Genomic DNA, 27,417 nt, shown 5'->3' on the forward strand with positions numbered 1-27,417 from the left:
CAGATGGGTGTACGCACTCAAGAGTGACACTGATGGATCAGAAAAGTACAAAGCGAGATACGTAGCAAAAGGCTACAGTCAAAAACAAGGAACTGATTACGAAGAGACATTCTCACCTACTGCTGATATGACCAGTGTGAGGGTGATCATGCAGAAGGCAGCGCAGGAGAATCTGCTGCTGCATCAAATGGACGTTAAGACAGCATATTTACATGCACCTATTGACTTTGAACTTTACATTGAGCAACCAGAGGGTTACGAGACATGGTCAGACACAGGTGAAAATCTAGTGTGTAAACTGCATAAGTCTCTCTATGGTCTCAAGCAGTCCGGAAGAAACTGGAATGCTATGTTACATGCATGTTTGATCAGAAATGATTTCACACAGAACCCTGCTGATCATTGTGTGTATACAAAAGAAAAACATGATGAAAAGGTAATCCTCATTATATGGGTTGATGATCTGATAATAGCAGCTAGCAATGAAAGTGTATTAACAAATGTGAAAACAATGCTAACTGAAAAGTTCAAAATGAAAGATCTGGGAAGACTCAGACATTTTCTGGGAATAGACTTTGAGCAAACAGAAGGCCAAGTTCTTATGTCACAGAAAAGATATGTGAACAAAATACTGAAAAGATTTGAAATGGAAGACTGTAGGGCAAGAGAGACCCCATGTGAACCAAAACTTGACTATTCAGAAAATGCTGAAAAAATGACAAATTCAAGAAAGTACAGAGAGGCAGTGGGAAGTTTAATATATTTGTCCACATGCACTAGACCAGACATAAGTTTTGTGGTCAGTAAACTCTCACAGCATTTTGAAGATCCAACTGAAGAACACTGGAGCACTGTAAAACATGTGTTCAGGTACCTTAAAGGTACAGCAGAACAAGGTCTATGCTTCAAAAGAAATGACACAAGTAAACTAGGTTTGAAAGTGTACAGTGATGCAGACTGGGCATCAGAGAGAGCAGACAGGCGCAGTATCTCAGGTTATTGTGTTAGTCTAAATGAAGGAAGCGCTCTCATTTCATGGAAATCAAGAAAACAACCAACGGTTGCACTTTCTACGTGTGAAGCAGAATACATTGCCTTAGCATTAGCTATACAGGAATGTATATATTTGAAACAGCTACTTAAAGGAATGGACAAGTACCAGTATGCACAAACAAAAGTGTACGAAGACAACCAAGGTACTATTGCACTTGCCAAGAACCCTGTAAACAGGCAAAGATGTAAGCACATAGACATCAAGTATCATTTCATCAGGGAGATTGTAAACAATGGCAAGATACATCTGGAGTATTGTCCTACTGAGGAAATGCTTGCTGATGTAATGACAAAACCAGCAACTAAACTGAAACTGAAAAGGTTTGTCAAAGATATGTTTGGTAGCCTACATAAAAGTACATAAAATGTTGTGTTCTCAGGAAACCCATTAAGTTAAAGACGAGTGGGGGTGTTAAGCAATGTAAAAGAAAGCGCCTTTACTCATTGTGTTATGCACAGTACTTTTATTTTGAAGGACGTTTGTTGTCCGATCCCGGATGTGACGTGTGTAACTAGCCCCGGGAAAAGTTGTTGACGCTTGTGTGTTCCAGCGGTCGGTCATGGAGAAAATAAAGCAATGATGGAAGCTGTACTGAATGAAAATCCTTAACAGTTGGGCTCATAGATTGAGTAGATCCACACGTCACCTAGAAGAAAAAAACTTTGAGACACTGATCACAGCCTATATAGTATTTTTCTCTCATCAGGATTTTCTCGAGTGAGCTACATCAAATTAACAGGAGGCTTTTTAACACTAGCACCGCCATTGCACACTATATACCTATAACCGCCATGAGTCGTTCATTGGACGAACTGTAATAAAGCGTTAATTAGAGCTGTATAGGTGTTACATTTGTCGTAGTCTTTTAACAGCTACTCTGGGCCATGAAGTATAGGCTGCACCCCGCAGCCTCCGCGAGGCAGGGGGGGCGGGGGGGGGGGGGGGGCATACCGTAGGAACCCCGCCCCCGCCTGTAAAGCCAGGTTTCCACCGTATAAACGACCCTTTTTTTCTCTCTCTCTCTTTTACGGCAACATCCATAGTCCTTAGTGATCTTTGTTTGATATGTCAGGTGGAGCTGCCCATCATACCGACGCAGGATTGCCCCCCCCCCCCCCCCCCCCCGCGTGCGCTCACGTCGGCGCTTTACATGAAGAGCACAGCGACTCTGTTTTTACACTAGTTTGCTCCTAAATACTGGCTTTATAAAACGAATTTCGTTTTCTTTTGATATCATATTGATATTTCCCCCCTGAATGTAGGCTACACCTCTTCTACAACCAGTCTGTCCAGTCTGGAAAATAATTTCTGCACCGTGCGTGTGTGAAGTGTGGACGTGAGTGTGCATCTGCGCAGCCTGCACACGTGTACACACAGAGATACACATTAACACGCACGCACGCACACACACACACAATCACACACACACACACACACACACACAGAGAGGGAGAGAGAGAGAGAGAGCGCATAAGCCCAATAATGCCGGCGCAAATCGGTGAATTCTCTGGTCGTCCAATGAACGAACGTGGCGGTTATAGGTAAAAATGAGAAAACATGATCGATATTTTTTTGTGTGAGTAATATTGATTGTAGGCCTATTTAACAAAACGGGGTGCTGCCCAACATCATTTTAGGAAAAGTCACAGACTGGTGGACTTCAATGTATTTTTTAAATAAAGTTATGCACAAATGAAAATCAAAGTCGTCCAATGAACGGCAGTTGGCGGTTCTAGTGTTAAGAAACATTAAAGGGATAATTCACCCGGAAATCGACAATTCATAAATTTTCTACTCACCGTCATGCCGCGGAAGGGTTTGGAGAACTTTCAGAGTCGGACCCCCCCTGGAAGTCCAAAAGCGTTTTGACGACTCTGAAAGTTCCCCAAACCCTTCCTCGGCATGACGGTGACTAGAAAATTGGTGAATTATCGATTTTGGGTGAGGTATCCCTTTAAAACCATTCTTATTCCTTATCTCATCTTATCTTGACTAATTCAAACCATTACAAACTCCTACTTTATGTCTTTAAAATCATGTTGGTCTCATGCTATGATTTAGGTTGTAAACATGTCTATCATCTATCTGTCTCCACTCACCAGCTATTAACCAGCAGGAAAGGAAGAAAAACATCAGTGAATGCCATGTATAGTAGAATAGACACGTTGCATCCAGGTTCAGGCTGGAAAACAGGTTTATCAGACAGAACGCCCCCATCACGATCAGATAGATGGGGATGTAGGGTTGCCGTGGACACTCATCCAGACCCGCTATCCCTGTTGGACACAGAGAGATCTGTCAGTGTCAGTGTGCAGAGTCACTAATGTCCTGACTTTCTAGCATTAATTCAGATACGCCTGGGAAAAAAATGTTTGTGAATGTGCACAACTCACTCACCAAATAAAATCTGTGCATAAGGCAGCATGCACAGAAACAGCAGGAGATATAAAAGAGCACTTTTGGGCATTGTAGCGGGGACGAGGACTCCAACCTGCAGAGGAGGAGACGGCTCTGAGAACAATGTCGATGGAAAAAAAATTGCAAACCGACAGTGACATTTTATAAACAATTATCTTTACAAACCAGCAGACGAGAGGAAAACAGTGTCTGAAAATACTCAAGTTTCATCTTCCACCATTCAGCAGCACAAGACGAATTCAACACTTTTGACATGAAGGATGGTATGAACCTCATGACAACTGAAACAATCAATTAATCAGTCATACAGTACTTAATCAGCACTTATCTTGATGACAAATTGCTGTTGTCTTTGTCACATAGTCAACTGAGAAACGGTTCAAACAACCCATTACAGCTGCAAGGGATACAGTAAAACAATGAATCTCTAAAAAGTAAATGCACCACATGTATAAAATATTTTGAAATGAAAATAATGGTGAACAGAAAATATCACAATAATGGAGTATAATCAAATATTGGGCAGAATCCAGATCTTTACCTTCTCTGTTCTCACTCGTCAGCTTTAAACCAACGTTGGTTGTTTCCTCTCATGAGTAACTGAAGCTACTGAGAGACAATGAATGCGCTTCAGTGAAACCACACAAACAGGAACACAATGTATGTGCTGCTGATGTGACTAACTGTGTGATAAAGGTGAACTGACTGCTCTGGGAAGTTAGGGGACCCACTGAAGACAGATGTGACAACAATGGTCAAAAACAAAGTAGCAAAAGTCCAGATGCCCTGAATCACACATTTCCCACCTTGCATCTTTTGCATATTGTCTTCTCCATTAGACCCACAATTCCTCTTTCTTTTCTCTGTTTGCAGTGAGGATCCTGAGGAGTCGAGCACATGGTCTCTTCAACAGCTCCCCCAGAGCATCATGGGACTGGACAGTTTAGTACCATAATTGATTGTGATGCTATAAAAATCGGATTCTTTTTTTCCATCGTTGTCCTGTCTAATAAATGTACATTCACTTCCCAGCGATAAACCAGCAAGTGAAAAAGAGAGAGACCAGGTAGGAAAACCAGTTGCTGCACCTCACACAGCATCAAAGCAGTGAGACATTCAAACATTAATGACCCAATCCTTCACATTTTACTCTTGGCTGCTGTGTGTGAAAATCCTCTTTAGAAATACTTTCATCTATCATTGATCTGTGGGACGTGACCACTTCCCTTTCTACCTCCTTTCATGTCATACACATACTCAAACAATCTCAACAATCACGTTTCCTCTCTATTATTAACAGTGTTTGGTGAGAAAATGTGGAGTCACACTTGTACCTTGATTATTTTAACATTTCTCCTTGTTGCACAACACACCGTTTGAGATTCAACAAATTAAAATGATCAAATTTGAATTCTTCACGACTCTATACTCACACACTCTCCTCATCTTTTCCAAACATGAGCAACAATATAAATAAAGAGCTAAATTGCAAAATGTAGAAACTGAAGCACTCTCAAGGTTGAATGATAAAAAGCCTTTATTTCAGCCTTAGATTAAATGCTTGCTGACAGTATGGGGTGCTGTTTGTAAAGCGGCTCAAGCTGAAAATAACAGCAACATTTTGTCACATTTAGCTTCAAACCATGTTTAAAAAAGTGGTGTGAATTTTTTTAAGTCACTTTTTAGCACATTTACAACAATATGTTAACTTAGAAATATATTAAACAGTTAAATCTAAATGTTGAATCTAAATCTAACTTTTCCGAGTGGGAAGCTAAATATTTATGAAATATGCAAATCACCTCCCGCCTGCGCCCTTGGCATTGATCTATCACATTCTAAGAAACTCTTTTTTCTCATATTACCACAGTGATTACAGTTTCCCCACTTGTGGTTGCCTGTTGTTGTGCTAAACCATGTTATTTGCTGAACAGGGGTGAGATGGCCCCTCAGCACTCCATGCTTGTGCCTTTTGATGTGATTATAGGCATGGATCTGTTGGTCGGTGTTAAAATGACACATATTAGTCTCGTGCTGCATATTGTGTATTTAACGTGTTTAACGTTTAGTGTTCACTCTGCTGTGTTTTCCACTGCTCAAGTCTAATCCTCGCTCCTCGTAATTTCCAAGCAAGACTGGTAGGCCAAAGTAGCAGCAGCAGCAGCACATCAGTAACAGATACAGGATGGAAGACAGAGTGGTGGTGCAGAAGGCGAACAGGTAGACGGTCTTGTCGCAGTACGGTTCCACGTCTGTCATGGTCTTGTTGTAGTTGGGCTCATAGATTGAGTAGATCCACACGTCACCTAGAAGAAAAAAACTTTTGACGGTGAGTAGAAAATTGGTGAATTATCGATTTTGGGTGAAGTATCCCTTTAAAAACCATTCTCATTCCTTATCTCATCTTATCTTAACTAATTCAAACCATTACAAACTCCTACTTTATGTCTTTAAAATCATGTTGGTCTCATGCTATGATTTAGTTTGTAAACATGTCTATCATCTATCTGTCTCCACTCACCAGCTATCAACCAGCAGGAAAAGAAGAAAAACATCAGTGAATGCCATGTATAGTAGAATAGACACGTTACATCCAGGCTCAGGCTGGAGAACAGGTTTATCAGACAGAACGCCCCCATTACGATCAGATAGATGGGGATGTAGGGTTGCCGTGGACACTCATCCAGACCCGCTATCCCTGTTGGACACAGAAGAGATCTGTCAGCGTGCAGAGTCACTAATGCCCTGACTTTCTGGCATTAATTCAGATACGCCTGGGAAAAAAATGTGTGTGAATGTGCACAACTCACTCACCAAATATAATCTGTGTATAAGGCAGCATGCACAGAAACAGCAGGGGATATAAAAGAGCGGTTTTGGGCATTGTAGCGGGGATGAGGACTCCAACCTGCAGAGGAGGAGGCTGCTCTGAGAACAATGTATACTCAAGTTTCATCTTCCACCATTCAGCGGCACAAGACAAATTCAACACTTTTCACATGAAGGATGGTATGAAGTTGATCATTTTAACCTCATGACAACTGAAATGATCAATTAATCAATCCTACAGTACTTAATCAACACATATCTTGATGACAAATTAATCATTTTGCAAGACTTTGCATCTGAGACGTCAGGATCTGCTGTTGTCTTTGTCACATAGTCAACTGAGAAACTGTTCGAACAACCCATTGCAGCTGCAAGTGATAAAACACTGAATCTCTAAAAAGTAAATGCACTACATCTATAAAATATTTTGAAATGAAAATAATGGTGAACAGAAAATATCACAATAATGGAGTATAATCAAATATTCGGCAGAGTCCAGATCTTTACCTTCTCTGTTCTCACTCTTCAGCTTTAAACCAACGATGGTTGTTTCTTCTCATGAGAAACTGAAGTTACTGAGGGACCGAATGCGCTTCAGTGAAACCACACAAACAGGAACACAAATACGTGCTGCTGATGTGACCTGACCAACTCTGTGTGGTGAACTGCACTAATTACCATCGACTCTGTGAAGTTAGGGAATGCACAGAAGACAAATACAGCATACAGCGGTTTCTAAAGACTAGACAGCCATAAAAAACTAAACAACAGCAGCAGAACAAAGTAGCAGAGACACTGACACCCAAAACACTGAATCACACATTCCCCACAATGCACCTGGATCACCTATGTGCATATTATTGACAGGAGTCGGTCTCTTCCCCCCAAAGCATCATTGAAGGTCACACAGTTGTTTCTACAGTCTGGATAGTTGGAATTGCTTGTGATGTTAAAGGGATAGTTCAACATTTTGACAAATTGGCCCATTGCCATAAAGCAGTAAGTTCGTTACCTTTAATTGTCGGTGCAAGCTATTTTTAGATCGGCGGAGCAGAGCCGTGAGCTGCTCAGAGCTACGTTACGGAGGCTAAATAAAAGGAATTTCTTGGTTTCCCTCATCAAATTCATCAAATAGCCTACACAATCCAACAACTCCAAAACGCTCTGGTGGACAAGTTGTGACCTGCACATTCACCACGCTATGAGATAATAACACAACGTTACGAGACGGAGTTGCTTAGAGGGAAATTCATGCAAAAGCCGCATTGTTTTTCAGCAAGCAGTCTCTGCATTTACCTCGAAAATGGCTCTGTTTCGTAACGTTCTGTTATCTCATAGCGTGGTGAATGTGCAGGTCACAACTTGTCCACAAAAGCGTTTTGGAGTTGTTGGATTGTGTATTTGATGAGTTTGATGAGGGAAACCAAGAAATCAGATTAGCCTCCATAGCGTAGCTCTGAGCAGCTCGCTGCTCCGCTCCGCCATTCTAAAAATAGCTTGCACCGACAATTAAAGGTAACGAATGACTATAGGGATTATGGCAATGGGCCAATTGGCCAAAATGTTGAACTATCCCTTTAAAAACAATCAGATGCTTACCCATAACTGTCCTCTCTAATAAATATACATTCACCTACTTATCATTGATGTGTGAGATCTGACCACTTCTTTTTTCTTCCTCCTTCTAAGTCATAGCGTTAGTCAATCAATCTCAACATTCACATTTCCTCTCAACTACAACAGTTCCTGGGGAGAAAATTTGGAGTCAAACTTTTACCTTGATTTTTTTCAACATTTATTTGTCTTCATTTGCACAACACACAGTTTGAGATTCATCAATCTAAAATAATCAAGTTTCCTAAATTTGAATTACACACCGCTCCCCGCTACCATACACTCTCTTGGTGATCTTGTCATGAATTTTGGCTTTGTTGAGTTTTATATTACTGTAGGTCTTATATTTCAGGACAAGTTAATTCATCTTTCCACTTGATTTGGCACTTATAACTTCTGAAGGAAGAAAAGGGCTGGTTTGGTTTAATTACTTGGATGGAATAAATATGTAAAAGTCAGACTTAGTATTATTTCTATGTACATCATTAAAGCTCTGATATACATTAGTATAAGGCAACAGTGTCAGATTTATTAGTCAGTACTGTATCTGGTTGTGGACGGCTATGATTTTGCAAATATCTGCTATAAATAACAATCAGTGTAACATGAATGTATGTCTCATTGTGTCCCTATTTAACAAATCTATTAACAAACATTCAGAAATAATGTAAATACAGTAGCAACAGCTGAATCACATGTGAGCCCAGTCTGTGGCTCAACGTGTACGCAATACATCTCGCATGTTTTCTTACAAACAGAATAAATCATCTTCAAATTTAGCATGGATTCGAGGAGGAACGACCAGCTTCAGCAGCAGACGTGACGTGTTCAAGTACAGCGCCACAGAATCCATCCAGAGTCCATGTCTCTAGATGTTTGTGACATGGTCGGCCGGGGGATGAGGGAAGCAGCAGCGGAAGCAGCAGAAGCAGCAGAGGAACAGAGCCAGGACCAGAGCCAGGATGATATAGACCACAGTGGTGGTCCAGAAGGCAAATAGGTAGAGTGTCCTGTTGCAGTACGAATCCAGGTCCGTCGTGTTTTTGTCATAGTTGGGCGCGTAGATAGAATAGATCCACACGTTACCTAGGGAAAAAAACCTTGTAAGACACTGATCACAGACTTTAACGCACCAACTCCCCTGTGGTAAAATGTACAATTACATTAATGAGTCTTGATGATCAAAGTTCAAACGTCAAAGTCATAGTGACCTCACAAAATATGTCTTGGGACTGGCGTATGTGGCATCTCTCTAACACCTTAAAGGAGACATAATCACCCTTTTCCACAAATTAAAATAGGAAGAGTTCATTTGCAAAAGCATCTAACTCCGTTTTTAATAATAATAATAATAATAATAAATTGCATTTATAGAGCGCATTTTCACCTGAAGAAACAAGTCCCAAAGCGCTTACAATAAAGATTAAAGAAAGAAAAAATAAATAAAATAGAAATAAAAATAGAATAAAAAAGCTCAATTAGCAAAAAAAAGCACAAGGACATTCTAAAAGACCAGGACATCAGGGATAGGCTTTCTTAAAAAGTAACGTTTTTAAGTTTCTTTTAAAACAGTCTGTGGTCTGGGGGGCCCTCAGGTGGTCAGGCAGGGCGTTCCAGAGCCTTGGGGCAGCTGCCTGGAATGACCGACCTCCCATTTTTTGGAGCTTTGTTCTGGGGGGGTGGAGGTAGTGTTTGTCAGCTGAGCGGAGGGTTCTTTTTTAAAAAATTCTAATCTTCATTTTTTATTTACATATGATATGAGTCAAACCAAAGTTGAGTGACTTTGAGATGTAACAAAACAGACATATCTCAAAAATATAAAGTTTATTGAAAACAACACTATGCAAAGAATTACAAAGCCTCAGCTCATTTTTTTTTCAAAATGGCACTTATCTTCTTTTGCAAATGAACTCTTCCCAGGTGTCTTAAAGACATGTCTGTGACATGCAGTCAAAATAACTAAAGGATCAAATTCTTGTGGAGTTCAGACAACTCTGGAATGAGAAGAAATCATTTATTGAGTGTAAGCATAGCAAACTGAAGCACAGCATGGATAGCATATTCTTGAGCATGGTTGCAGCAGGTTTGGCGTCAGGCTCTGACTTATTAGTTCCCTGAATGATCTGCTTTGCCAGACATCAGGGCCGGCTCTACGCAGGGGCCCCCTCAAATAAATGTCTTGCCCCCTCAAATCCAAATTTTAGAAGTTGAGAAAGCACATTTTAATAGACTCAAAAAATGTGTATATTACAAGTTGACAAAATGATCTGCAGTAGCACAAAAACCCGCCGAAAAAGGGACACTGCTATTTCTAAAATGTTCTGTTTTCTTTTTTTTGTATTCATAAGACTACCTTTCAGTTTTGTAAATCTTGACCAAACCTCTGGGTTTGCAATGCATCTTCAGGTATACAGTATGCACCCCTAACCCCCCATATAATGTGGCTCTATGCATTACGACAGTAACAAATTTGGGCTCTAAGACCCTGGTTGGCCCCCCGGCCCCTAGTTGGACAGGTCTGAAGGTAGAGGCCTGACAAAGTGCAATCCACTTCTCCAGGTTGGGGTTGGATACATAGCCAACAACCCAATTCAATGAAGTTACTATAAGCACGGAGAAAAAAAAGTGCTGGAGCATGATGTGTTCACATGATGCCCCCTTCACATTTCTGACTGCCCCCTCATATATGCCGCCTAGAACCGGCCCTGCCAGACATTACAGGGAATGAAGCGGACCCCCGCAGGGAATCAAGAGAGAGCCCACAGGTGGATGCTGGGGACGTGGTGGGTTTGCAAAACCTCATGGGCAGCAAGGCAGCCCACACCTGAAACTGGGGGGGTGGTCATGTGGCTAGGGGTCACATGCCTCCAGGGGCCTCATTTATCATTGTGGAATGTGGATACACCTTTTTTTTCTTAACACGTTTTGTGCGTAGTACGCACTTTTCTCCGCCAAATTTGGGATCTATCGAGCCAAAACCTGGCGGGGAAAAGTGTGTAAATTTACACCCACTCTGACCATGGCGTACTGGCATTTACACTCTTTTTGAAGAACAGGAGGAATTGGCGACGTCGCTGCTGAGTCAGAGAACTGCAGCGAGGGAGAGAGGAGCACGGAGTACACAGTGTTTCCCCTATAGGATTTTTTTGAAATAGTGGTGATGATGACGACCCCCCCCTCTCACCCACCCCCCACACCGTTGTGTGTTAAGATTAAATATGATTATTCTTCTTTCAGCTCTGTTTCATTTAGATTTGGGAGTTTTTTGTTTTTATTGTAGCCTATTTCAATGCAAGATTATTTTTCTGACTGATACTGCTGTGTATCTCGCTTTCAGAGAAATTCCGCTTCTTTCCCCGTCCGTTGTCTTTGCCGTCTTCCACGTCACTCCAGACATTTCCAGAGCGCACATGGCTACTTAATATGCAAGTGCTTATTTGCATTGACCATATATGGTTGTGTGGGGCCGTTTAGGGGGCGGAATGTGAGGCGTGTTCACATCTGCACTTTTCTTGGGTCCGGTGTGATTTATCAATGGAAATTGCAGAGAGTTGTGCGTACGCGCAGTTGTGATAGATCTGAAAAGGGTGTAAATATTTTGGGTGTACGCCATTTTTGGCTTTTCGTCGTACGTCAATTTAGTAGCACTTTTACACCCCGTTTGATAAATGAGGCCCCAGGTGTGTATGAGGTTTAAACTTCCTGAGAGCTCCCAAGACAGCATTGTAGGTGGCAGATAGATTGTGTCTTAGGCCTCCACCTCTGTTTTGGCCACCACCTCTGTTTAGAGAAGGTTTCTCTAAGTGGATATAAATGCCTTCTTTCACTCCTCTCTCAAACCATCTGTCTTCCCTGTCCAAAACAAGGACTTTCGAGTCCTCAAGAGTGACCTTTATCCTTTTTTTTTTTTAAATGTATAATTATTATTTTCCAACATTCTCATTCATAATCATAACAGATCAAGTGACAAACAGCATTCACACACACACAGATAAACAAAACAAAGAAAACGACCCTCCCTCCCACCCCCCAACCCCGAGGAGCCGGGTCACTAACGCATTGGCAGCGTATGCCTCTACTACCTCTATAAATACAATTTATCATGAGGCAGCTAAAGAAAGAAAAGGAAGAGACCTTTATCCTTCCGATGCAGATGAGTCCTGTCCCGATGAGGTGGCTCTTCTGTGTTGTGCCATGCATCAGTGAAGGGGCTTTTTGGTTTCCCCTATAGAGGTCTGAGCACTCCTCGCTGCATTGGCCTGCATACACAACATTATTGAGTTTGTGCCAAAACACCCAGGCACAAACTCAGTAATGTTGTGTATGCAGTTAAATGCAAATGAGCCACTGCTCACCCCGCCCCTTCTACCGCTACTCACAGGTAGGGGTGGTAAGCCTATTATGCAAATTCTAACACTAATTACATCATTGTCAGACAACCGAGGGAACAGCTTGTAAAACCAAATGGTTTTCAATCTCGAGAGCCTGAAAATTACAGATTTGGCTGGTAATATAATATACTACCAGCTTTCAAAAAGTGATTTTTTTCCATACTATGCCCCACTTTTTTTCCCAAATGTGTTAAAAAAAAGATTCTGGGGGCCAGAGGTCAAAGGTCACGGTCAGTGTGACTTCAGATAAGGCTTTTAAGCCATTACTGAAGATATCATAAATCTGACTAAATTGCACATTAATGGTTCATATTTTAATATGACCGTGGATGAACAGGGAAGTAACCTGACACCAGTCAGTGTGCGGAGGTGATTCTAGTTGAGGAGAAACTTTCCTTCAGCGTCAGTGCAGCTATGAAGAACCTGACTGACAAAGGTGTGGAGGAGGATTGTGCTTGTTTTTAGTACACACAGTGTCAATTAATTCAAACAATTTAAACCAAAGTGGATAGAAGTGATTATAATTAAGGTATATAATGTACACAATGTAACGCCAGCAGGTCAGAGAAGAAAGCTGCCTCTGTCTGTGTATGTCTCCAAATAAAACTCAAATAAAGTGTCAACATATAATTTGAGTGAGACCAGAGCTATTTTTTCAGCTGGTCTCACTGCGACTAGAGACACTTCTTTATACTCACCTAACATGTATTTGTATGAGGTTGGTATAACTGTAAAACAGAGTGGGAGGCTATTGGGAAACAATAGGTGGACATCTAGTGGCTGTTTCATGTCACTACAATGTGTTGATTCTCCTGCTGGAGTACTAAATGGTATGAAAAATAAAATAAAGGAAGAAATCATGGACAATTTGTTTTTCTTTCATCAGGATTTCCTCCAATGCATCATTACATCAAAGAAACAGGAGGTTTTTTATCTTATTAAAAACCTTTACAATCTATTGTTTTCAGAATTAAAACCATGTTGATCTCCTGCTATGATTTAGTTTCAGTTTGATATTCAGCTGCCTTTGTGGTTAAACTGGACGAGTTCCTAAAACCAGACTGTAAATAAAGATGGATGTCGCCTCACAGGTTACAGTCGTCATACGGGATGAAATGAGCAGCAGAGAGTGAAACTGTTTTTGTCCCAGACTGTAAACATGTTTTATTGTGTGTCGTCTGTCTCCACTCACCGGCTATGAACCAGCAGAAGAGGAAGGTCGACATCAGCGAGTTCCACGTTATGCAGACTTGACTGAGCGGGTTGGTGGTGCCGTCTTCAGGCTCCTGGGCACAGGGCAGGCAGGAGAGCAGGGCCAGCACCAGGCTGAACACCCCCACCACGATCAGATAGATGGGGATGTAGGGCTGCCGTGGACACTCATTCAGGTACACTGTCCCTGTTGGACACAGAAGAGATCTGTCAGTGTTTTGAAGAAATGAAACAAACACCACTAATCAGATGTTGGTGAATGTGCACAACCCACTCACCAAGTGCAATCTGCGCCGAAGGCAGGGCGCACACAAACAGCTTTGAACATCCTGAAAGAAGAGGAAGTACAGAATTAAGTTGAAAGAACAGACACTTTAAGACTCTTCTCTGAACCTGACATGAATCAGTCTGAAGCACAAGTGTGTGTGACCATCGGCTCTCACCCAGTGGCAGCAATGGGGGTTGAGAAGGAGGATAGATGTAGGACACATCCAGGGACAGGAACATGAACATGACTATAGAGGGGCAGAGGCTCAACATCAGAAAAGGGCAGTATGTACAATTTTTTTCAGGATTAAATATCAAAATAAATAAATTACAGTTACTATTTAGTCGGTAGAGAAAGCCTGCACGCCTTCGGAACTGCAGTCAACATGCTGGACCAATTTCTCAACTTCCCGAAACAGAGTCATGACTTCTGAAGTGGTAGGCTAAGTAGGTTGTGTGCACATTAACATGGCTTACAGGGGGGAAAAAATCATGTGAGTGCAAGTGCAAAATAGAAGTAGGTGTGGCGAAGAGGGGAGAGAGGGGAAAGTTGCTCAACAACGCCACCTGGGGAATTGCACCCCAGGAAATACACCCTTGGCCCTGTACTTTGGCCAACAAGAGGTCACACAGATTTGTTGCACAATTTATAGAGAACAAGAGACGGACTTCCAAAAAAAGTATTAAAATGTATTTATTTGCAGTAAATTATCAAAGTTAAAAGAGCCCGCAGAGGTCTCAGCAAAATCCAACTGAGTGTCAAATCAAAAACCACAATAATCACAGTAGAAAATAAACAAAACAGGTATAGGGCTAGGCCTTTGCGAGGCGGTCAGGCTAAACCAACTCAAACTACAAAAGAAAGAAAATTACTACAAACCGAATCACCACGTGCTACACCAAAATTAAGGAGGGAGTGAGAAAGGAACCACCACCAGGGGAAGGCTGCCGCACGCTGCACCAGCTCCTGTCCTGGAAACACAAAGAAAACAAAATTATACTACTGTGGTGGCAAGACACTCAGTTTGGGTTGTTCAGATAATCATAATTTAAAAACAGAAGCCTATATTAAAACACACCCACACGCACACAACACTCACACACACACCAACAGAACTGATTACAAATAACTGAATATCTAAACCCAAAGACAATTATACAGAAAACAAATTAATTATTAAGAAAAGTAATAATGAAACAAGACAAAATTCAGCTGTGGGTGGGGGGCAGCAGGCATATTAATAACCCCAAACACAAACCCAACAGCTATGTTGAACTAAATCAAAACAGATAAATTAAAACAGATATTACATTTTCAAATTAACCCCAAAGAAATATAGAAATATATATATATATTTTTTTTAATATATATATATATATATATATATATATATATATATATATTTTTTTTTTTAATATATATATATATATATATATATATATATATATATATATATATATATATATTTTTAATATATATATATATTTTTTTAATATATATATATATATATATATATATATATATATATATATATATGGGGTTAATTTGAAAATGTAATATCTGTTTTGATCGCACCAGGGCTGGAGGCCGTGGATGGTTTACGTTTGGATAGCCGCTGTGGCGCACGTCACTGAGCTGTGCAGTGCAGAGCGCAGGAGGAGAAACGGAGGAACCACTGTGGCTTCAACAGCTACAGCAGGACAGAGAGCAGAGAGCAAACAGCTTTGGCTACTACAGCCAACAGAGGTTAATAAAATGAGCACGCTTACCCGAACGAAGAGAGCTTAAGCACCCCAGTCACCAGTCGCAGTCTGCGGTGACAACAGAGAGTGGACGCCACACTCCACACTTTCACTGCACCAAACCAGCACGGCCAATAATACTGAAAGTAGCAAAATCACAGCAGCTGTCACACAATGAGCACACAAACTAAGCACGCCAAACACATCAAGCAACCGGAGCACGCCAAACAGAGCCCTGCCAGGTGAACGCCAAGAGACAGAGTGCGCCCAAGGGGAGCACACTAGTTCAGTCGTTGAACAGGTGGCACCAATGCGTAATCAAGCACCAGTGATGCTGATTGGGTGGGGTGGAGCAACACTCGACCTGCCACATAGGCTACACATCTATATGTGACAAAACCAAGAAATGACTACTGTGACTGCTACTGTGCATGTTTCAGAATAGCAGCAATATTTACAAAAGTCACAATTACCGGTAACTCAATATCTAGAAACAAATTCAAATAGTCAATGATATCAAGCTGAGTGAGTAATTCCTCCTGTTGCCGTAGTTCAGAGACAGAGCGGAGTAGCAGCGGGCGCACACACCAACGTATACACAATACCGTATATTACAAGGAAACGCGTGGCATTTTTACAGCGCCGTTGTTTAATGAAACCACAGAAAACCAAGAACACACTGTAGGCCTACGCCAGGGCCGGCCCAAGCCTCCATGGGGCCCTAAGCAAAATCTTTATTTTGGTGCCCATTACTCCTTTTTTTTTTACCCATGTATGATTTTTATTCTGAAATGGCACTGGATTGATTTACATTTAATCTTCAAATTGATGTAGTACCTACTGGGATACTGAATATCACCTAGGTCGACTAAAAGTAACAAAATAAATCTACAATTAAACCAACAAAATAAACCAAAAAAATTTAAAAGCAGATGATGTGTTTACAATACTCATAACACTGAGTTGATCATGTATGAATGTATATAGCCTACGTACGAGCATGTACAGTAGTGTGTTCCTGTTTCCTGTTTCTGTGGTTTTATTTAAGTGCACTCATGAACTCTCACAAGCTTCAGTTTCTCATGAGAGGAAACGTCGACTGTTGGTTTAAAGCTGAAGAGTGAGAGCAGAAAAGGTAAAGATCTATCTGAATATGTAATTATATTGTGATATTTTCTGTTAAACAGATTCGGATGTAGTGCATTATTCAGATGTTTTAATGTTAATTCATTTATTGAGATCATAGCTGCAACTACTAATAGCTTACTCTGCTGATTATTGTTTTTGTTAATTGCTTGGTGTATAAGATAAGATACTTGTAAGCAAATCATCAAGTTATTTAAATTATGAAATTATCATTCTCAGTGGGTTTGATTTATCGCTGGAAACAATGCCGGAGAGTGACAGAGCCCAACCCACCAGTAGATACTCCAGTGTGATAGGTGAGACATGTGATCATAGTGGATCTTAACTAAAAACAACTTCTGCTGCTGATTATATTGTATTTGCAATATGTGAATATGAATATATTGTGTCTTCCTCAGTGTCGAGTAGTGTGACATTAATCATCATGCTCTTAGTTGTAATGGTAGTAGGTAAGTCAGAGAAGCACTTCTTTGTCATTATTCAGATTTTATTTATGTAATCCAACCGTTTGGAGCCAGGAAAGTAAACACTAATTATAAAATGCTTTTCTTTGTCTTTGTGCCAAACAGGAATAATGCATGGCTCAAAATGTCAGCCACAGCCTGTCTTTCCAATCCATGTGGTGGTGGTATTCTTACTGCTTCTGTGGTGTTCAAACTGCAGCAAGAACTTGTGCTGCCTGTTTGTCCTCTTCTTCTCATTGTTCATTGCTGGTAAGGAACTGAACACAAATTATTGGGGGAGGTCAGTGGGATTTCTTACACCACAAATTGCTCTCCTTTGTGGAATAAAAAAAACTCTTATCAAATAGTCACAAACAAAGGTTTTATTTTTCTTATCACACTAAATGTTATCGCTGTATAATGCAGTATGTTCTCTTGTTTTCTGCCTGTCTTTTGCACCGTCAACAAAAGGTGTCATGTTGGAGTATGCCACTCTATAATTCAAGTTGAGCCATTTGAAGTTTGAGCATTGGTACTGATATATTAGGAGTTTATACAGTCGGTTTCACTTCAGTCCAGTATCAGCATTATACCAATACCATCTCCACTCTGATAGTGTCAGTGCCAAATCTTTGGTTTGTTTATTGTTGGTAAAACAGCCTCTGTCTCAAACAGTGTTGTTCTATTTTCTTGTGTTTCTTTGCTTTCTACAGGTAATTTGTTGATCTATATTGTGTATAAGGCCAAGTACCACAAGAACACAACACACATCAGTTCCTACTGCAACAAACTCTACAAGGTTGCCTTCTGGACTAACAGCTTGAGCTACGTCCCTTTATGGCTCCTCTTTATCTTCATGTACTGTTGTAGGCAACAACAGCTTGATGATGCTGGTGAACGAAGACCCTTGCGGGGGGGTCACATCAGACCACGCCCCAGTATTGGACCATGTTTTGATTGTCATCATAATAATTGTTATTGTGATCCTTGTGATTGTGATTGTGATCCTGGTGATTGTGATTGTGATCATGGTGATTGTGATCCTGGTGATTGTGATTGTGATCCTGGTGATTGTGATTGTGATCCTGGTGATTCTGATCCTGGTGATTGTGATCATGGTGATTCTGATCGTGGTGATTATGATCCTGATGATTTCGATTGTGATGGTGGTGATAATGGTGATTGATGAATACATAATGATCTTGACACAGAAATATTATCATTTACATACACTATACAAAATACAAAACCCTACTTATTGTTATTTGTTTATTATTTCTAAAATGTAAAAAAAAAAAAAAAAAAAACTTAAACTTAAACTGTAGTAGTGTATTGATGACTGATCAATCTTTTAACACAGAAATATCATAATTGTAAAATGTAAAATATAATATGATGTTTCCTTACTATTTTAAAAGTAAATCTACGTAATTTTAAATTGCTGTGTATTATATAAAATGACCTCAAGATATTACCAATGGCTAATGTTTTTTGGCTTTATGTAAAGTTATGCGTTTTTAAAGAGATCTTGACTGGTAATGTGATCTGTGAGTTGGACTGTGAGCAGGATTTGTGAGCGAGGTTCACCAGTGCTTTGGTGTGGATGGACTTAAAGAGGAGAGTGAAGCTGACATGTCAGTATGCCTAGTGTGTCAACCTTTTTCATCAACACATAATTCTGGCCTGGGAAAGTGAGACATCGAGGAAATGTCAAATACCAGTTCATGCTGAACCATACTGGCCAAATACTGTGTGTAAATACATATTGATGATCTCTGATTTTTGTGTTTATATTCACTAGTTAAAGCAGAAGTAAGCAATATTTTTGTGTTAATATAAGTCTTAAATAGTTATATCTTCCGACAGCAATCACTTTCATAGAGTGTTTGGACCGAAACACGGGTCTCTCAGTCCCTCTGCTCTGCTCTGAGCCGAGGAGAAAACTTTTTTTGTATCCTACAATTTTTATCCAATGAGGAGAGAGAACGGCATGAAGGGCTGTGTGTGCAGCCAAGGGATGCGCCTGAATGTGGTGACGTAGGGACGAGAACCAATAGATGCATGACGAGGGCGGGGGCTGCTAACTCCGTCGGCTGACAAGACGTTATGGTGCGTTCAGGGCAACCCGTAACTTGTGTTTTTCCGACCTGTGAAGTTGTACCAGTTCAATCTGGTGCGAGCTCACGGGTCAGAAATTACGAGTGGCCGTTATAGTGACTTTCACAGGCAACAGGACGGAGAAACGCGAGTTGTGGGTTGCCTGGAATGCTACAAAGTCGTAAGTCGTGACTTGAAGCTGTACCTTACGGTTTCAAAAGCCTGCCTGGAACGCAGCATTAGCAAAAACGACCAGATCACTTACTTCTGCTTTAAATAAGAAAATAAAGAAAACCGGTAATGTTGAAATGCTTTAGAGTGTCATCTTTCAGAATTCCTGGTTTTGATGCACAAAATTGTGAAATAATAAATAAATAAAATGTTCTGTAATGTTTCAAGGATCTTTTTCAGTTTTCAGTTTCAGTTTGCAAAAGATGTTTGATATCCATTCATCCATCTGTATTATCTATCATCATTTATTATGTTATTGCCTGTTTTTATCACACATAAAAACAGACTTGTAATGATAGTAGTCAGAGAAGCACTTCTTTGTCATTATTCAGATTTTATTGATGTAATCCAACCGTTTGGAGCCAGGAAAGTAAACACTAATTATAAAATGCTTTTCTTTGTCGTTGTGCCAAACAGGAATAGTGCATGGCTTTTTTTTTTTTGATTGCCTCAGAGCTTTGATAATGTACATAGAAACAATACAATACAATTGAGACCTACATAACCTATTTGTCCAATCCAAGTAACTGATCTAAATAAATACATTTTGACAAATGTTTAGTCTCTAGGTTGGAAAATTGTGAAACTTGGCAATCACAAGTTCCCAGTGCCAAAGCTATCATCATACATCTTGTGCATACAACTACATTTCATGCTAGATTTTGTCATTAGTGTTCTTCACCTTCAGATAATGTTTAGAAAGATTAGAAACCACTGAAATCCAGTGGGAAGATTAATTAACTTGTCCTGAAATATACAACCTAATATATATAATACATGGAATTCAAGATAAGAGGATAAGGCCATGAGAGTGACGACAAATTAATCATTTTGCAAGACTTTGCATCTGAGATGTCAGGAGCTGCTGTTGTCTTTGTCATATTATATATTATATTATATAGTCAACTGAGAATCTGTTCGAACAACCCATTGCAGCTGCAAGTGATAAAACACTGAATCTCTAAGAAGTAAATGCACTACATGTATAACATGCTCTCACTCTTCAGCTTTAAACCAACGATGGTTGTTTCTTCTCATGAGAAACTGAAGCTACTGAGAGACAATGAATGCGCTTCAATGAAACCACAGAGAAACAGGAACACACTGTGCAAGCTGGTGATGTGACCAACTCTGTGTGGTGAACTGCACCAATTGCCATCAACTCTGTGAAGTTAGGGAACCCACAGAAGACGTATATGGCAGCAGTGGTCAAAAACAAAGCAGCAGAGCATCATGGGAAGTCATACAGCTGTTTCTACAGACTGACACACAGCCATAAAAAACTAAACAAAAATAACAACAGCAGCAGAACAAAGTACTGTAGCAGAGACACTGGCACCCAAAACACTGAATCACACATTCCCCACAATGCATCTGGATCACCTATCTGCATATTTCCATATTGACAAGAGTCGGTCTCTTCACCAGCTCCCCCCAAAGCATCATGGGAGGTCACACAGTTTCTACAACCTGGATAGTTGGAATTGTGGGGTGGGCAAAAATCAAGGGGGCAGTTGTCGGTCTTAGAAGTGAAGCTCACTTCCGCATTCAAAAAGCTGCAATCCCCCCGGCTGTCGCTGGGGGCTGGCTCCAGAAGGGAGCAACTCCAATCGAGCCCCATGTTAAAATAGCCGATTTTACAGCTTAAAAAAACATATTTACAGCCTGGTACATTTTATTTTTTTGGTCTCAATCGATAGTTTCTACCCCCGCACACACTCTGAGGGGGGTGAATTTTTTTAAAACTCTACCATTTTACTATTATTAGGGTTAAAGTTCTGGCCAATCAGGGCGCAGACCCGTTGAGTGACAGGTCCGGCGACCGCTGCTACGAGGCCAGTGGGCGGGCTCTCGGCCGGCCAACGGCCGCACCGCTCCAAATATGGCAAGTAGAATCCAACATGGCGCGGTTCTAATCCCCGTAGGAGCGGCACAAAACAGACTCCCCAAAACCAATGGGTGACGTCACGGACACTACGTCCATTCTTTTTACAGTCTATGGCAAAAATACTGATATGGCAATATATCGTGATACTTTATATCGCGATACGATATTGATATATTAAATATTTAAATATTGTTTGTTTTTGTTTTTTTGGCTTTTGGTGCCTTTATTGATAGTATAGTTTAGAGAGACAGAGAGAGGGGGGATTGAGGACTGTAGCCTCTACATGTGGCGCCTGCTTAACCTCCTGCTCCACTCAATGCCCCCCAATATCGATATTTTTTCAAATAATAAATCGCGTTTCAGACGTAAATCCAGTACGACTTCCACACCTCTGCTCCGCGAGGTGTCACTGTACTGCTACCTCAGACAGTGTGTACATGCAAATATGTTGTTGTAACTTGCACTTGTATAAAATGGCATGGATAATTTGAATTACATTGTTTTGACTCAGTTTGTCCCATAAATTATCACTATCAACTGACGTACATACAACTCGGATTTTAAGATGCATAATGCCTTTTACATTTTTCAGTGAACTATGTAGAATATTGTAGAATATCGCAATATATCGCAAAATTTGGATATCGCAATATCGTATCGTGACTCAAGTATCGTGATGCGTATCGTATCATGAGGTCCTTGGCAATACCCACCCCAAGTTTGTGATCCAAAAAAAAGCAGAAGCTTACCCATAACTGTCCTCTCTAACAAATATACATTCACCTACTTATCATTGATGTGTGAGATCTGACCACTTCTTTTTCTTCCTCCTTCTAAGTCATAGCGTTAGTCAATCAATCTCAACATTCACATTTCCTCTCAACTACAACAGTTCCTGGGGAGAAAATTTGAAGTCAAACTTTTACCTTGATTTTTTTCAACATTTATTTGTCTTAATTTGCACAACACACAGTTTGAGATTCATCAATCTAAAATAATCAAGTTTACCAAATTTGAATTACACACCGCTCCCCGCTACCATACTCTCTCTTGGTGATCTTGTCATGAATTTTGGCTTTGTTGAGTTTTATATTAGGTCTTATATTTCAGGACAAGTTAATTCATCTTTCCACTTGATTTGGCACTTATAACTTCTAAAGGAAGAAAAGGGCTGGTACTTGGATGGAATAAATATGTAAAAGTCAGACTTAGTATTCTTTCTATGTACATCATTAAAGCTCTGATATACATTAGTATAAGGCAACAGTGTCAGATTTATTAGTCAGTACTGTATCTGGTTGTGGACGGCTATGATTTTGCAAATATTTGCTATAAATAACAATCAGTGTAACATGAATTTGTGTCTCATTGTGTCCGTATTTAACAAACCTATTAATAAACATTATGAAATAATGTAAATAAAGTAGCAACAGCTGTACTCTGAATCAGGTGTGAGCTCAGTCTCTGGCTCAACGTGTAAACTATACATTTCACATGTTTCTTACAAACAGAATAAATCTATCTCATCTTCAAATCTAGCATGGATTCGTTGGAGCTGTGCCACTACAATACAAGGTCGGTGTTAAAATGACACATGTTAGTCTTGCGCTGCACATTGTGTGTTTAATAAAGAGCGCTCTGATGTGTTTCCCACTGCTCAAGGTGGCGGCAGCAGACGTGATGTGTTCAAGTACAGCGCCACAGAATCCATGCTGGCTCCTCCTCGTGTCCGAGTCCACGTCTCTAGATGTTGTCGTCGGGGTCGGCCCGGCCACACAGGAAGAAGCAGAGGAGGACGCAGCAGCCTCCGAACAGGAACAGAGCCAGGAGGATGTAGACCAGGGTGGTGGTCCAGAAGGCAAACAGGTAGAGTGTCCTGTTGCAGTACGAATCCGGGTCTGTCGTGTTTTTGTCGTAGTTGGGCGCGTAGATAGAATAGATCCACACGTTCCCTAGGAAAAAAAAACGTCAAAGTTACAGTGACCTCACGAAATATGACTTTGGACAGATGTGACATCTCTGTAACACCTTAAAGGAGACATATTATAACCATTTTCCTCAAATTTAAATAGTTCCCAGGTGTCTTAAAGACATGTTTGTGAGATGCTTCGGTCAAAATAACTCAAGGATCAAACATCACAGCTCTTTTCATCCACTCAAAACAGCCCTGTTCAGAACGGCTGGTTTCAGTGTCTGTCCCTTTAAATGCAAATGAGCTACTGCTCACCCCGCCCCTTCTACTGGTACCGGTACTCACAGGTAGGGGTGGTAGGCCTATTATGCAAATTCGAACACTAAATGACATCATTGTCAGACAACCAAGGGAACAGCTTGTAAAACCACATAGTTTTCAACCTCGAGAGCCTGAAAATTACAGATTTGTCAATTATCACATTTTGGGGGCCGGTAATATATAAGAGCCTTCAAAAAGTGATTTTTCCATACTATGTCCCCCTTTTCTTTCAAATTTGTTAAAATAAAAAAAAATCACCAGGGATCAGGGACAGCTGAGTAGATTCTGGTGACCAGAGGTCAAAGGTCAAGGTCAGTGTGACTTCAGATAAGACTTTTAAGCCATTACTGAAGATATCACACATAAATTCTGACTAAACTGCATATTAATGGTTCATATTTTAATATGACCGTGGATGAACAGGGAAGTAACATGAGACCAGTCAGAACGAGGAGGTGATTCTAGTTGAGGAGAAACTTTCCTTCAGCGTCAGTGCAGCAATGAAGAACCTGACTAACAAAGGTGTGGAGGAGGTTTGTGCTTGTTTTTAGTACACACAGTGTCAATTAATTCACACAATTTAAACCAAAGTCGATAGAAGTGATTGTAATTATGAAATATAATGCACACAATGTAACGGCAGCAGGTCAGAGAAGAAAGCTGCTTCTGTCTGTGTATGTCTCCAAATAAAACTCAAATAAAGTGTCAACATATAATTTGAGTTAGACCAGAGCTATTTTTTCAGCTGGTCTCACTGCGACTAGAGACACTTCTTTATACTCACCTAACATGTATTTGTATTAGGTTGGTATAACTGTAAAACAGAGTGGGAGGCTATTGGGAAACAATAGGTGGACATCTAGTGGCTGTTTCATGTCACTACAGTGTGTTGATTCTCCTGCTGGAGTACTAAATGGTATGAAAAATAAAATAAAGGAAGAAATCATGGACAATTAGTTTTTCTTTCATCAGGATTTCTTCCAATGCATCATTACATTAAAGAGACAGGAGGTTTTTTATCTTATCTTATTAAAAACCTTTACAATCTACTGTTTTCAGCTTTAAAACCATGTTGATCTCCTGCTATGATTTCGTTTCAGTTTGATATTCAGCTGCCTTTGGTTTTAGAAACTCGTCCAGTTTAACCACAGACTGTAAATAAAGATGGATGTCGCCTCAGTGATGTCACTCAGGGTTTTGAAGAGAGCAGGCCAAGAGGAGGAGCAGGTGTGTTCACCTGTTTGTGGCTCAAACACACTCACCTGACTGTGACTGTGTGAATGATCCTCACTAAAAGCAGCAACACACAGATGAAAGTTCACCCCGGTACAGTCGTCACACGGGATGAAATGAGCCGCAGAGAGTGAAACCGTTTTTGTCCCAGACTGTAAACATGTTTTATTGTGTGTCGTCTGTCTCCACTCACCGGCTATGAACCAGCAGAAGAGGAAGAACGACGTCAGCGAGTTCCACGTTATGCAGACTTGACTGAGCGGGTTGGTGGTGCCATCTTCAGGCTCCTGGGCGCAGGGCAGGCAGGAGAGCAGGGCCAGCACCAGGCCGAACACCCCCACCACGATCAGATAGATGGGGATGTAGGGCTGCCGTGGACACTCATTCAGATACACTGACCCTGTTGGACACAGGAGGGATCTGTCAGTGTTTTGAAGAAATGAAACAAACACCACTAATCATGTGCATGATCCACTCACCGAGTGCAATCTGCGCCGACGGCAGGATACACAGAAACACCTTTGAACATCCTGAAAGAACAGGAAATATAGATTTAATTTGAAAGAACAGACACTTTAAAACTCTTCTCTGAACCTGACATGAATCAAACTGAGGCACGAGTGTGTGAGTGTGTGTGTGTGTGAGTGTGTGTGACCATCAGCTCTCACCCAGCATCGGCTTTGGGAGTTGAGGAGGGCGACGGATGTGTTGAAGAAGCCCGGTGCTGGACATTGTAGCGGTGATGAGGGCTCCGACCTGCAGAGGAGGAGACAGATCTGAGATTATGATGATCTTTACAAACCAGAAGATGAGAGGAAAACAAAGGTCTGAAAATACACAAGTTCTTACTTTTTCTTTCTTTGTTGATCACTTTATCAATTTTACAACTGAAACTACTCATGAATTAATCAACCATACTTAATCAGCGCCTATCTTGATAACAAATAAATTACTTTGTGTCATTTTTCAAGCAAGAATTTGTATTTGAAACGTCAGGATCTGCTGTTGTCTTTGTGATATGTTACAGTTAACAGAGAATCTGTATTTTATGGATAGGCGTTTGAAAATCTGAATAATAACTTGAAATTTTAAGTATTTTACCATACCTCATACACTAAACAATCCACTGATTAATTAAAACAATAATCAACAGAGTAACCGGTAACAAACAGGAGCTTTTAGTTGCAGCCATGATGCACATTCAAGGCAAAATCAGGAAACTAGACATCTTTACCTTCTCTGTTCTCACTCGTCAACCTTCAAACAATATTTGGCTGTTTTCTCTCATGAGAAAATTAAAGTTCTGAGAGATCATGACTGATCATGATCATAAAAACAGAGAAAAACAGGAACACATGTGCAGGTCCTGTGATCAACTCAGTGTTTTAAAGGGGAACTGCACCAATTACCGTCAACTCCATGTAGTCTGGGAACCCACCGGAGACAGATGTGACAGGAGGGGTCAAAAAGCAGCAGACGTCCAGATAGAGAGACAACCGAAACGCTGAATCACACAACTCCCACCATGCAACTGGATCGCCCTTTTGCATACTGCATTTCCCATTAGACCCACAATGCCTCTTTCTTTCCTCAGTTTGCAGTCAGGGCCCTGAGGAGTGGGACACATGGCCTAATCAACAGCTCCCCCCAGAGCATCATGGGAAGTCATACAGCTGTTTCTACAACCTGGATAGTTGGAATTGTTGGAGTCAACACTTTAGGTAATTACATTACAAGACCTGTCCTATATTTAAATCTTATTTGCATTAAACATAAGCTGAACAAGTGGTGCGTTCAAGGACCAGCCGTGACACATACAGTATGATCAGTATGTGGTTGCTCATTAGGGAACTTACAATTTGATTAAGTCATGGGTCAGGTCAGGTCCTCCCACATGCAGTTTCTATTTGTAAAATTCCCCCAGTGAGGGATGAGTGGTCTTATCTGATCCTGTCCGATTTATTTATGAATAGAAAATCTAATCACAACACACTGAGGGAACTTTAACCAGCTCATTCCTGTTCACACTGGAGTGAATTCACAGTAACATGACGGATTGAGAGGTTTGACTGCATTCCCTAAAGCCAGTCTGACCAACATTACAACACCGCAGCGGCGACAACAAGAGTCGACCTGTGCGTTACTATTGTCACAAAAACACTCAAACGCGGTGATTTGTCCCAGTATGAAGTAGTTTTTTTAGAAGTTTGTGACGACTCAACAGCAATAACAGATAAATACATGAGAAATTCAACAATACACACAGGCAGGACCAAGTTCAGCTCCAGCCGAGTCACATGCCGAACAAACCTGCAGCAGCAGATAAACTTCACCCGCAGCGAGTCAACTGAGTCAACAGGCTGTCCGATAATGGGTTCACAGGCGCGCGCGTCGTCCTGTTTAGCACAAGAAAGCGTCGATTAAAAAAACAACAAATCAAAAAAAAAAGTAGCTCACCTTTCCTTCACCGTGTCTCCAGCCGCTGCCTGAGCTGCTGTCAGCCGCGCCCTGCGGGATGCCGAGCCTCCACCTCTCGGGAGCGCGCGTCCACAGGGAGAGAGAGGGAGGGACGGGGGCGTTCACGCGGTCAGCCGGTTGGAAAGGTGAGTAACGACAGG

At 40.9% G+C, this 27,417-nt stretch overlaps 3 protein-coding genes across 3 annotated transcripts in view; 1 reads left to right on the top strand and 2 right to left on the bottom strand.

Annotated features, from left to right (window-relative positions):
• Positions 1–27,417, top strand: part of per1b (period circadian clock 1b) — a gene marked incomplete at its 3' end in the record, with an annotated part of 402,390 nt that overhangs the window by 137,497 nt on the left and 237,476 nt on the right. The window lies entirely within an intron of this gene.
• Positions 8,784–14,031, bottom strand: LOC311001496 (transmembrane protein 272-like; the record flags this gene model as incomplete). The annotated part of the gene is made up of 4 exons (XM_083992584.1): positions 8,784–9,001; positions 13,499–13,705; positions 13,797–13,847; positions 13,962–14,031. The coding sequence occupies 4 exons, from the start codon at positions 14,029–14,031 to the stop codon at positions 8,784–8,786; spliced, it is 546 nt and encodes a 181-aa protein (XP_083848710.1).
• Positions 22,654–27,314, bottom strand: LOC311001822 (transmembrane protein 272-like). The gene is made up of 5 exons (XM_083992993.1): positions 27,257–27,314; positions 25,468–25,555; positions 25,279–25,329; positions 24,993–25,199; positions 22,654–23,285 (listed from the first exon to the last, which is right to left on the bottom strand). The coding sequence occupies exons 2-5, from the start codon at positions 25,529–25,531 to the stop codon at positions 23,077–23,079; spliced, it is 531 nt and encodes a 176-aa protein (XP_083849119.1). The 5' UTR covers positions 25,532–25,555; positions 27,257–27,314; the 3' UTR covers positions 22,654–23,076.

The sequence above is a fragment of the Trachurus trachurus genome (genome assembly GCF_905171665.1).
Source record: "Trachurus trachurus genome assembly, chromosome: 18".
NCBI classification, from domain to species: domain Eukaryota; kingdom Metazoa; phylum Chordata; class Actinopteri; order Carangiformes; family Carangidae; genus Trachurus; species Trachurus trachurus.

Bases quoted from the DNA above. Each gene is read 5' to 3' on its own strand.
- LOC311001822 (XM_083992993.1), bottom strand. From the start codon at position 25,531: ATGTCCAGCACCGGGCTTCTTCAACACATCCGTCGCCCTCCTCAACTC. The intron at 25,330-25,467 runs GTGAGAGCTGAT...CTGTTCTTTCAG, and splicing joins ACTCCCAAAGCCGATGCTGG to GATGTTCAAAGGTGTTTCTG. The intron at 23,286-24,992 runs GTGAGTGGAGAC...TTTTTTTCCTAG, and splicing joins CTTCTGCTGGTTCATAGCCG to GGAACGTGTGGATCTATTCT.